Source organism: Pan troglodytes, chromosome 10 (genome assembly GCF_028858775.2).
Source record: "Pan troglodytes isolate AG18354 chromosome 10, NHGRI_mPanTro3-v2.0_pri, whole genome shotgun sequence".
Classification (NCBI taxonomy): Eukaryota; Metazoa; Chordata; class Mammalia; order Primates; family Hominidae; genus Pan; species Pan troglodytes.
Window position 1 is genome coordinate 9648219 of NC_072408.2, and position 12762 is coordinate 9660980.

Here is a 12762-nt window from a genome sequence, read left to right on the forward strand (position 1 = left end):
AAAGAAACATTTAAACAGAAATTGACAAGGCTTTTAAACAGACATATACAGCGGCTTAACACAAAGAACTTGTTGAAAAAATAACGCCCACCCCAAAGGGGCTAGCTGTGTTAAATATATATGATTTTTTTCACACAGCAAGATCCATCATCTTAGTTTTTAGCATCTTGGTGGAAAAAGGGGAGCATCATCTGCCGGAAACAGTGAAGGATACCTAATTTTCTCCATCGACACTGCACCTCATTCCCACTCAATCCCAGCATTCAGTTAAATGGGACCTCTCGCTTCATTGGGGTGAGGAGGGATAGCTTCCAAACAACAGGGAGTGAAATTCGTAGCAGAAACCAAAACAGAATACTTTCTATGTATGATCTAGTATGACCGGATGGATTAACTGCATATTTGAGGGCGTTTCTAGTTTATTTCCACATAGCCACAGTCCTAAAAACAAAACAAAACAAAAAACCACACACACAAAACGTATACTCCTATAGACACAGAATCACACAAATGTTTTCACTTTTTGGATGGAAGTCTGTTTAACAGGAGACTGTTTTTTCACTCTAGAGAGAATTTCCAAATTACTTGGGTCATAATTGTATAAAATAAACTATCCTGTTTTCAAAAATGGAATCCTTGTTAAGTTGGAAGAAGCAGGTCTTGCCTGTAGCTAAAATTCTGAGACTTTTTAGCCTTGCTTAAAGAAATGCGAAACCATATATGAATAATATTTTCCCCTTTAATTAAAATCCTTCCTTTTATTCAGGTTGATTTATAGCTAGCTCAGAACCAATAAATTTATATTAATTGTGTGGCCCTGTGAGAGCTCATTTTAAGACTCCTTAAAAACTGACTGTGGTATGTCTGAAGTTCATGCAGTTGTATTGAAATTATCAATGACCCATTTGACCCAAACTCCTCAGGAAGTCTCAGACATGTGGAGTCTCAAAGATTCCCCATCAGTTCAGCAGTGAATGATGGTGAGGCCCTCACTAACAAAATGGGGGAGAGCGAAATGGTAGAATTCAGCCATCGAGCCAAAGATGGCGGCCCTGCTGTGCAATCAGAGGTCTGTGCACCACAGAGTAAGGAGAGGGGCTCCAAAGCTGCAGGCAATTTCCATCATCCTAACGAGAAAGCAGTCCAAGAGTGTTTTCTGCCGGTGGTGGGCTCCTGCAAGGGCCGGTGAGGATAAGCGGCCCTGAATACTGGTTGGAAGCCCAAGGCTTTGTTACCAGGCCTCAGAGACCCTGGATAGTCAGAAAATGGTGAGCATGGTAGACAAAGAAAGCATGGCACGGGGAGGGAGCCGTCCTGAAGGCCATAGCCATAGGGCCCAGTGAAGAGGTCGCCCCAACGCCCCAAGTACCGAACCTGTCATGGCCTCCTCTTCTCTTAGGACAAAGATAAGACTTGGCCTCCCCAATTGGAATGGCCAATTTAGGATCACATTGTCCACCCTTGATAGTAAACAGGACCAGGAAAAGTGCCTGAGAAGTTGCCTCCTACCAAGAGACTCATCAGATTGTTTATGTGATGGGTTTATCTTTGCCTGCAAGTTCAGAAGAGAAGTAGGCTCCCATCACAGAAATGGCCATGAGCCAAGGGGGCCAGGACAACAGCAGAAGTGCTCCAGAGAGAAGGGCCCTGCCAGGCTCCATGAGAAGGTGGCCTCACTCATTCGCCTGAGTCAGAGTCCCTGCTGGGAAGAGGGGCCCAGGACACAGCTGCAGAAGCCTGTCCTCTCAAATACCCTGCAATCAGGAGCTTGCTGTCCCTTCGTTCCCAAACCTGCCGTCTGATCACAAGCCAGGACCCACTCTGTCACTCTTAGCACAACACGATGCCGCTGCCATCAAGCCCTTGTCCACCCACATAGTCGGCAGTGCAGACAAGGAGGGAAAATATGCGAGAACCCAGACATATCTGTGCAGCCGTGGAGTAGAAGACCAAATACTTGCAGGCTTTGAAACCAACCCCTGAGTGTTTTGGAGAGTTTTATATAAACTTTGGAATGGGTGGTTTAATTTTTTTCTTTCTTTCTTTCTTTCTTTTTTTAAAATTTCAGACTTTGGATTGAATTACCCTATTTTCTGCAAATTTAGATTACACAAAATTGCTTTGTGAGCCTTTGTTGTAATTTTTGATGAGATTTACATCAAATTCTTTTTATAGTCCAATATTATTTCACAGACTGAATTTTATGTATCTCTAGATTTCAAAATACGTTTGATTTTGAGCCATGTTTCCAATAAAATCCATAAAGAAAGTTATGGAATTGTCCAGGTGAACCATGTTCTACCTCTAGACTGCCCTTCCAGGGAGCAGCCCCGGTGAAGACAGTCTCAGAAGAGGCGGCGTTTCCCTAATCCCGGAGACATCTGCAAGGCGCCTTCTCAGCTCCTCAACAGACACATCACCATATGCCGATACCTTTTGTTTCCGGTTGTCCCATCTGTTTGATGGTGCGCTGAGCCAGGTCACTCTGAATAGCTTCCCAATCACAGTAATTACCCCTGAGACTGGCACAGAGCTGGTTGGCTAAAACCTGGAAATGAAATCATCTTCATTCTATTCACTCCTTAAAGTTGAGTTTTAAAAAAGTAATTGATTTTTGTCTTTAGTGATTTCTCCTTGGAATCACTAACTGGAGCTCTCCCAGGATTGCATGTTTGTGTTGGTATTAACTGCGTTTCTAACTCTCTCCTAATCGTCACCTCCATTATTTTACCGAAAACTTAATTTGGACTTTCCAGAATGACTCTACCTCTCTTCATTTCTGTCTTAAAATGTAGAACCTGCATTGCTTTGTTTCTGTCTCCCACTTCATGTTCCCACTTTCCTCCCCAGGACTTCATGACTCTGCAAAAGAAAACTAACACATTTTTACATTTAAGCAAATTTCTCCTCACCCTAGAGTGTGTGTTGCTAGGACCTGCTGATTTGTGTGTGTTCACATTTTTTCAAGTGTTCGCTTTAGCGCTTTTTATAGATACCTATTTTTACCAGATCATCACTGCTTCTTAATTGTTCTCAAATCTTTTTCATTATTGTTCAAATCGGATTTTAAATAGCAGAGTGGCACTAAGCCTTTAGATAATGTTTCTGAATCTCATCCCTTTCTCTCTTATTAGTGAGATCACTTCCCCTTGATGCCATTTTCTTTTTCGCAGATATTCGTAAAATCCCCAGAGATGTTTTCCTTTCTCGAGGACACTCAGAATTCCCTTTGGCAGCCTTCTCCTCTTCCCTGTTTGTGACGTTTCAGGAACTGAGAGTGCAGGGAATGCTGTCAGATGAGTGGTCCCAATGTAAAGATTAACTGCATCTTTATTCTGCGAAAAAGCAAAACATCAGAAAAAGATGCAAGAAAAAGATGCAAGCTTCCCTTCACTTTTTCACCCTTTCTCTTTGTCCCATCTCTGCTATCATTCCAGTACTTTTATCACAGTGACTGAACACGTCTCCCTAGAAAGCTATGACTAGAATGGGTGAGAACCCAACATAATTAATGATCTAATTGGCTCTTGGTTTTCCATTCTCTCAGCTCTTAAATTTTTCGTTGCTTATTATCCACTTTTTCATGTATTATTTAGGCTTAGGATTTACATTTTAGCCTCCCCCTTTTTTGTAGCATCACATCCAAATCTCTAAAGATTTCACATTTTTAAAAGTCATAAAAAGTTGTAGTTAGAGGACTGCTTATTTCAGCTGCGTTAATGGAGCCCTCCTGGGAGCTGGACCCTGAAATAAGGAAATGGTGTGGATACTGTCTCTAACAGTTCAGGGACCAGCAGTGCAGACCTTTGCACCTTGATCAACAAACACAGGACTCACACACAACTTTAAGCACCGGCCCAAGAATAAGCCAGGAAGCAGCATTATTCATAATAGCCCAAACCTGGAAATAATCCAAACGTCCATCAGCTGGTGAATGGATAAACATACAATGAAATACACTGCTCAGCAATAAAGAGGAACAGAGCCTACTGATATATGCAGCAGCACGGATGAAACTCAAAACATTATGCTAAGTGAAAGAAGATGGACATAAAAAGCCTCATAGTGTGTGATTCCATTTATATGAAATTTCTAGAGGAGGCAAAGCAATGGAGACAGAAAGCAGATCAGGTTGCCAGGGACTGGGGATGGGAGGAAGGATTGACTGCAAGCAGGCGAGGGGGGTTTCAGGGAGTGATGGCCGTGCTTTAAAATGGACTGTGGTTATGGCTGCATGACTATATAAATTTACTAAAAATAATTAAGATGTACATCTACATTGATAAATTCTGAGGCATGTAAATTATAAGTCAATAAAGCTGATGGGGTCAGTGGGAGAGAAAGAGAGGAGAGGAGAAGAAGGAGGAGGAGGAGGAAATGACAGAGGAGGAAGAGGAAATGAAATTGACAGAGAACAAGGAGGAGGAGGAGGCCACAAAGATGACCACGAAGGTGATGATGACAATGAAGAGGAGGAGGAGGAGGAGGAGGAAGAGGAGGAGGAGGAGGAGCTGCCACTGCTGCTGGGAAGACACAATCGGGCATATATTTTCAAGTAGATTCTATTCTAAGAATTATCTCTTAATTAAGGATTAATATTTCTCTTCTGGTCTTCCTCTTGGGAGTGAACAGTTTCTGATTTAAAGCCACCGACTGAGAATCAGCCCACCGGCCAGTCCTGTTCAATGCACAGCCTAATGTAGGCAAAGTAATCACACTTATGATTGTTTTGATATATATGAAACCAGAAAATAATCCTGGGTTATCTGTTGTCTCTAAATGAAGAACTATAAGCAAATTCTCTCTCTCTCTCCCCCTCTCTTTGGAAGTGTATTTTCATTGTTATAGGCAATCATTTATTTGTTGGAACTGGTGTCTCTTCTGTCTGTTATTGTCATTACTTTGTCTAAGGACAGGACAATGTCCTTGATTTCACAAACTTTTGTGAATTCCACACCATTACCTTCCATAGCCAGAGCCAAGACTTTCTCAGTGTTTTCCCATAATGGAAATTCTTAGATCAGTCAGGTCTTGTTTAAATTTACCACCAATCTCCACACTCAAAATATAAGTCACATCTTCATTCATTAATTTGCTGGGAGCTATTCCCAGCACGTGAAATTAGTCCAACTGCTGCATTTAGCCACAGACACTGTGTTCTACTGTTTCCTGACAAAGCCCCGTCCGTACTGAGGAAGCACACTCCCTATTATTCACTGCCGCTCTATCTTGATAGAGGTCAGAAAATGATTCTTCTCTTCTGAAAAGTATTCATGCTGCAGAGCAAAGGGCAGAGCTGTGAAGTCCCACATGACATGCATGAAATACAGTCAGCAGTGTGTACTCACAGGCTGTAAGGAAAACGGCTGCAGGTGATCCCTCTCCCCGGCAGTCAGAGTCCGTTTTCTGTCTTTCGCCTATGTAAGGCTTCACTGTAAAGTGACTTGCGTCCCTGGCAATGTATCCTCTAATACATAGTGGACCCATATAGTTAGAAAGCTTTATTGGATGGGATCGGTTGGCTAACTATGTGAAGGAGTCTTTGCATTGGTATTGTCCTTACCCTAAATTCTGGTATTCCAATACAAGTGTCTATAGAACTCTACCACCAGAAAAAGAAAATATGGACTTCTAATCGCTTTCTGGGTCAGTTTCCACTTGCAGTGGTGGCATCATCATTATTTTTTGATTGGCCATTTGATTTTGAGGCTGACATGTTGCAGCAGAATGGGCAATAGAAATCAATTACTAAGATTAAAATACAGCTTTTACAACAGTGAGTGGAAAGGACTGACCTTCTAAATTAACAGCAGCCTAGATGGAAAGCCTACTTTCTTATGTTGCTTAATTCACATCTGGGGACCTGATTTAAACATGTCTTGCACTGTTGTTGCCATGGTTGCTTTGCCCATCCCATCAACCTCATCCTGTCACTTTTCTCTCTGACTTCTTTCTCTGCCCACATCTCTCCCTCCCTGCTGCTCCCGTCTCCTGTCTTCTTCTGGCCATTTGAGATGTTCCAGCAGAAGATGACCCTTCCCCTTGTGCGCTGGAAACGGGCCATGGGCGGCAGTGCCAGAACGGCACGGTGTGCAAGCCCGGCTGGGATGGTCCCAAGCACGGCATCACCAACTTTGACAACTTTGCCTTCGCCATGCTCACGGTGTTCCAGTGCATCACCATGGAGGGCTGGACGGACGTGCTGTACTGGGTACGTAGCATGAGTGGGCAGTCAGAGGGTGGGGGAACAGCGGCCGTGAACCCTTCCCTGACACCTCCCTTTCTCCTCCTCCCCATGGTCTTGGGGTCACATACGCATCTTGATGGAATGGTTGATGAAGAGCGTCTTTGATTTCTTCCAGGTCTTGCCTGAGAAACAAGGCATGAGCTTTTCACCCTAACGAGTCCCCTCCCCCACCCGCCAGCCTTAGGGGAAGGTCATTTTTCCAGTGCGTCCCACAGTGCAAAACCCTGGTGTGCAGGCATGGATGAGCTGGCCAGGCTGGCACAAGGGTTCTGTTCAACTCCTCCTCCCATGCAGAGTTCCTTCTGCCCTCATCCTTTTCTTGCCTCTTTCCTCAAAAGGGAGCTAGAAGGCAGAATTATGTATTCTTAGGGCAGAAGAGAAAAAGTCCTGATCTTCTAAAAAGAAGTTACATAAAGAAACCATTTTTATTGAATTGTGTAGCATTGTGACATGCTATTCAATTTTTACTTTTTATTTTACTCTTACCTTAACATATTAGAATAGTCCATCAGTCAAATGCATTGGCAGCATTTTTACTATTCCCCAAACATGCTGCTGGTCATGTGATGCCTATTTAGAAATACACTTTTTTTTTTTAATTTTTATTTTACTTTAGGTTCTGGGATACATGTGTAGAACGTGCAGGTTCGCTGCATAGGTATACATGAGACATGGTGGTTTGTTGCACCCATCCACCCGTCATCAATTAAGCCCCACATACATTAGGTAGAGAAATACCACTTCTCGAAAGCCACGCAATCAATAGTAAATCTTCATTTACCTTAAAGTTGCCCCTTTTATTATCCAGTAGCCAACACTACTTTGCTGCGCTTTGAGCCTCTGAAGTGCCAGATTTTTGTACAGCCTACCCCGCAGGCAAATCCAGACTCTATATTTGAGCTGTCTCGATTCTGGCAAAGTCCATTATTAGGAAAAACTCCAGAAAATTTATTCTTCATAGTGTCTCCAACTTCAGCCTGAGAAATGACTTGCCAGAATCCAGTGTTGTTCTCCAGAATTTGGGCGAATAAAGCATGCTGCCAGTCTTAAAAATACCATCTCCTTCAGAGTTTTGCAAATAGGCAAATTTATTTGGCCATCATGAAAACAATCTAAGAGCCTGCTCAGGGAACATGTCTACAAACCAAAGCAGGGAAGAGTGAGAGGGGAGCAAATGCTTCCCGTTGAGCAGAGCTGCCAGATCAAAAGGAAATCATGCCAAGAGAGGCGTTGACTTCTTCCTGAATCGGAAGGAAGAGTTTTGTAACTGTACGGAGATTTGGTGCACAGTATTCTGTCATATGACTTCTTTAAAAGCACCATGTCCTGTTGATTCAGAATCCCTCTTTCTCAGTTTTTACATGATAGTCAATATGCCAAACCCCAGTGTTGCTATGACATGTGTCCCTCCCTCTGTAAGTGACAACTTGAAACTTGCCCGAGGACCTTGTACCCAGCAAACATTTCCTGAGTGTCCTTGCCTGCCAGGGGTGCTCCTAGGCTCTGAGGATTCAGTCATAAATAAGATCCAGTCCAGTCCAATTATCTCAGTCTAGGAAGCCAACTAAACTCTAAACTGAGTAATGGCAGTATGGCTGGACCCATGCCGCGGCAAAGCTGCTGTGTTGTGATACTTTCAAAAAGAAGACAAAGGTCAGAACCCCTCTGCCTCAAACTAAAATGAAACACTGGAAAACATTTCTGAGATTCATGCTCAATAAGACCTTGGTTTTGAATAATTTGTAAGACAGAAGGAGTTGAACTTATTACACTTAGGGAAACTTATTTTGTTTAGCAAAGCAGACCAAATTCCCAAGTGGACCTAGCTGGTCCTTCTTCCTGGGGTGGATCCCTCTGACCAGCCAAGGACAGAAACATCCTTCTGCCAATAGGCAGTTTCTGCCTACAGGCCACATAGGATAAATGATTGTGTGGGACTGTGCTTTGGGGCCTCATCCCATAAGCTTCAGACCCATGCATTCCATGGGATCAAACTGAGGGCAGGTGGCAGTGGAGGGTGGGTGGAGGGTAGGAATAGATATGACTGCCTTTGCTGATGTATTTTTGTGTTCTTCCTTCACCACTCCCTTCTTCTCCCACCACCACAAGTCATTGATGCCCCACCAGCCAGATGTGATCCAAAGAAATACTGTCATAATGACAGCCGGGGCGGGGAGCAGAAGCAGCAACAACTGCAACCACCAATTTTCAGCAGCTGTGTTGTGCCTTCTCCCCTGGGGAGCGTGTGATAGCGCTCAGGCTGGGAATGGAAACAGTGTCAGAGGTGAAGAAACAATCCCAGGCTCATGGGACATGCCTCTCTCTGATTTTCCCAGCACCTTCCCAAAATGGCCATGTTGTGTGTGTGTGCATTTGTACGTGTGCATGCCTGCAAGCGTGTATACACACACGTGCACATACACACACCTAAAACTGAAACTTGGGTATTCATGATAGAAGCCCTGCCTAGCCTAGTGCTCCTGCTTTCAATTTCTCTAATTGCTTTGACCTTTCTACGGCTGTTTCTTCCTTCTTCCTCCCTCTCCCTCTTCCTTTCTCTCCAGTGTCCCTCCTCCTTAGCTTCTAGGCCAGTATCTCTAAAGCACAGACTCTCAAATCTCAAAATGTTCTAGCATCAAACATAGAGCTTTGTAAATATAAAAATACCCAAACCTCCCTCAGAGCCATTGAATTAGAAGCTCTAAAGTCGGGGCCCCAGTATCTGCATTTTGAAAAAGCTCTCCAGGTGATTCTGATTTCCAGGCTGGAGTTTGAAAACGCTGGAAATCTAACCTATTGAACCTCATGGTGCTGGTATGATGCTGCTGGCTTTGAACCCTTCTAAGGAGATAGTTTCCACAGGGAGGAGGGGGAAATAAGGCCTTTCACTCAGAAGAATGAATTGTCCTTCAGGCACAAAGGGCAAGTCTAAAGGACTTGAGAAAGAGCAGCCAAGATTTTCAAATATAGTAATGCATGGAAACCCCAGAGCTCCATTCATTCTAAATCACCAAACAGCTGGAAAAGAGTAAGTCACTAAAGCATCAAAGAAGCGATTGGTCAGCCGCTGGTTATGGCCTGAGATAGAAGGGATCAGGGAAGGCACCTAGCAGATGGCAGCACTTGCTTCCGGTTGTGGATTATACAGTATCTTTCTCTTTTCCTCTAACATCCACTATTGCATTCCATTGTTACAATTTTAAAGAGTGGACTAAAAATAAAATCAGACTTGGTCAAGTAATACTTGAACATTGCTTCAGCTATGAAAGCCATTGGCCACGCATTGCATTGAGGCTCCAACAAGCCGAGCAATTTGCTGAAAACATTTCTTCTACCTAATATCCTGTTTGAGGAGTGTGCAGATGACAGAATAAGGAAGGGTGGATACCGGGGATTTGGAAATGAAACAAAACTCGGGTTTGGTGTATAGTTTCCTTAGGAAATTACTTCTTAAGCCAAAGGCTCATCCTTTACTATCAGAATGTCCAAGACTCTTAAAAACAGGTGGGTAGGTGTGGGGAGTGTGATCAGATAAAAAGCACTGGCCTTCTTCAGAGGCGGTGAAGCACCAAGGAGGGAAGAACCTAATGTGTAACGTTACCATTGTTTTCCATTCTTAGTTTCACATGTTTTGTTTTTTTCAAAAATCTAAACATCCCTAGCCTTTTGCACATCATTCAAGGCTGCTTGTCTCCCATGGTCTATGCATGTGCCATCTCAAAGATGTAAAGGCTGCTGGGTCAGCTTCCTTTGCAGGACCTTGTCGATAGGATTCATAGGCATGCTCTGAGAATTCCAGTTGGTTTGAAACTCTGAGCATGACCTTACACATTGTGGACAGTCACAATCAGGTAACAGAAATATCCATCAATTAAACATCTTTTCAGTGCTGACTTTGTGTTCAGCACTTGAGATGAGGCCCCTGCTCATGGGAAACAGAATGACATGGCCACTGATAGGGGTTGGGGACACACGCAGAACGTTGCAAGTGAGAATTGTGGGAGGGGGGCAGCAGCTAGACTAGGCATCACACTAGAGGATGTGTTTCTAGCTCTTTAGGAATCTCAATGCCTGGATAATTCATCAGGAGCATTCTGTTGACTTCTGTCCACCCCATGCCCTTCTGGGATCCCCAAGAATGTTGCACACTGTGAACCACAGTAAAAAGCCTCTGGCCCACGTTATCCTGGGTTCATGCCCCTTCCCATCCTATTGGGGCCACCCTCTTCCTGACACCACCCATTGCCCCTGCATTAGTTTCTCCATGATCAGTTCTTCGACTGATTTTTTTTTTACAAGTTAAAAATTAAACTTAAAAACTAGGTTATAAAAAATACTTAATGAGAAATCATCTAAAAGAAAGATTTTTTTAGAGTCACAAATAGTGTGTTCTCTAGAACCTGGAATTTGTTTTGGTTCAGCCAACAGGAGACACTTGGAACAAAAATCTAATGAGTTAACTTTTCGTAAGTCACTTGTCAGCTCCACCCTTCATCTTGCCATCCCACTATGTGTCTGGATGTGCGGAGAAGGTATTTCTATTAAATTCACACACACACACACACACACACACACACACACACACACACACAGCTATTAATCTCTGGTATTGGTGCTGCTGAAATATCCCTCGTTTATGACAAAGACCTTTTGCATCCAAGCAGGTTGAATTGGGTGTTTTACCCTATTTTTGTCTACTCCATCTTCACAAAGCCACCTCCTTTCACTGCAGAATATAGAGTTGCTGAAGGCTTCATAAAAGTTAGAGCTGAATTCTGCTGATGACCTAAGAGTCAGTCTAAGTGAGGAGCTGAGAAACCCTCAAGTAACCCAGAAACAGTGTCCAGGGCCCTTTCTCAGGTATCGGAGTAGAGACCGTGTTGGGACCTCTGTGGTCCCTGACCTTTCACCTGCCTCCGTGCTACCCCCAGGGTGCACCTGTTGCCTAAAATGGAGAATCCCTGATCTAAACAGTAAACTGGCTGTTCAGAAGCATATCAAGGAAGAGAGTCAGCATCTCTCAAAGCCATTCTTTATTTATTTATTGGGTTTCATTTTATTTATTTTGCTGGTATTAGATGAGTCCTTATGATTCTGTAATTTAATTTAGCAAACATTTATTGAGCATTTGCTGTTTCCTGGGACGAGGGATGTGGGAGCACAGAGAAGAATAACGCCTGCCCAGGCAGTTCAGGTCTAACTAAAGAGGTGCAGGACATGCGGAGGAACACAACTGAGCCATGTGGGGCTGTGCCCTCTGTGGGAGCAGGACAGCCCTGAGGGGCACAGAGCACTCCAGGACCAAGTGGGGCTTTACTGGACCAGGAGAGAAGGCTCTTCTGCCTGGGGAAAGCAAGCTTTGTCTCAGTTTGGGAGGCTGCAGAGACCTGGGTTTTAGGTTCTCTCAACATCGCTATGGCTGTCAGCCAGTTGTCTCCTGCACAGGTCTTCACACTGGGGCCCACTACTCTCTATGACAGCTCCCAACCTCCCACATGATGTCAGCACATGAGTCCATCTGATTCCAGGGAGTTTGAAATGCATGGAGGAGCTTATTTTGTTGGCTTGCCTTGGTGCTAGGAGCTTGTTGTTTTCTTCCCCCATGTAAACTAAGCTTTTACCTGGGCTCTGAGGCACTCCTGGGTTTTCAGCACTCAATAAGCAGGTGCAGGGGTGGGGAGCAGCCAGGTGGAGCCTGTTCCACAACTTCCTGCTCACTTGGTGCTCCGTGAGGTAGCTGCCCGTGTCCCAGCAAGCAAGGTGACATAGGTTCTGAAAGCCGCAGGTTGATGGAGCTATTGCCCTGAGCTGACTCGTGTTCACTGGCAGCAGCAGATCCTGTCCCCCAGTGACACTCAGTGTAAAGCACCGTGGCTTTCACAGATTTACACCTCCTGCCTTTCGATGGCAGGTGTCAGCCTGTCTCTTGACATTTGCTGAAACGATTCAGCCTTTTTGGATCCACAGTGCCTGTGCCAAGAACCTTACGGGAAAGGTACACACAGCTTGAGAACCCGTGGAAGTCTGCTGGGCTGGGGAGTTGGCCTTGAGGAGAGGGGCTAGGGAAGCTTATTCCCCTGTTTACCTTTTTGGGGAAAGATAAAAAGTGGACTTGAGGGTTTAAATCTGGGGTTCCCTTCAAGGAATTAGATGCTGGTTGCCGAAAGTTCTTTGATAGTGTTCATTCAATGCTCCCTCCCTTTGTAGTGAGGCTGTTTCAGCCAAGGCAGGGGCCGTCCTGCCAGTACTTGGGCCTGGAGGCCCTCAAGGCTACAGACAATGAGCTGACTTTCCTTAGGAAAGTCAGGAGACCTGAGGCACACGGCTTAATGGCTCTAGAAGACCTATCCCTTATTTCACCTCTAAATGAGGGTGTCGGCAATCTGGGTCATTTGTTTTTTTAAATCTGACTTTATTCTTTGTCTTCTTAATAGCTGCATTTCAGCTGCTTTAGGACATCAATCTCATAACTCCAGGCATCGCCCTACTTCAGAGCCACCCAGCTTTGTGTGCTC

At 44.3% G+C, this 12762-nt stretch overlaps 1 protein-coding gene across 50 annotated transcripts in view; it reads left to right on the top strand.

Moving 5' to 3' along the window:
- Positions 1-12762, top strand: part of CACNA1C (calcium voltage-gated channel subunit alpha1 C) — a 723808-nt gene that overhangs the window by 512583 nt on the left and 198463 nt on the right. For 46 of the 50 annotated variants that reach the window (XM_016922741.4, XM_016922778.4, XM_016922781.4 and 43 more), the window contains exon 7: positions 6015-6211. In XM_016922741.4, the coding sequence (XP_016778230.1) occupies positions 6015-6211 (197 nt within the window). The remainder of the gene's footprint in view (positions 1-6014; positions 6212-12762) is intronic. The other 4 variants (XM_016922739.4, XM_054662993.2, XM_016922773.4 and 1 more) reach the window with 2 other exon arrangements.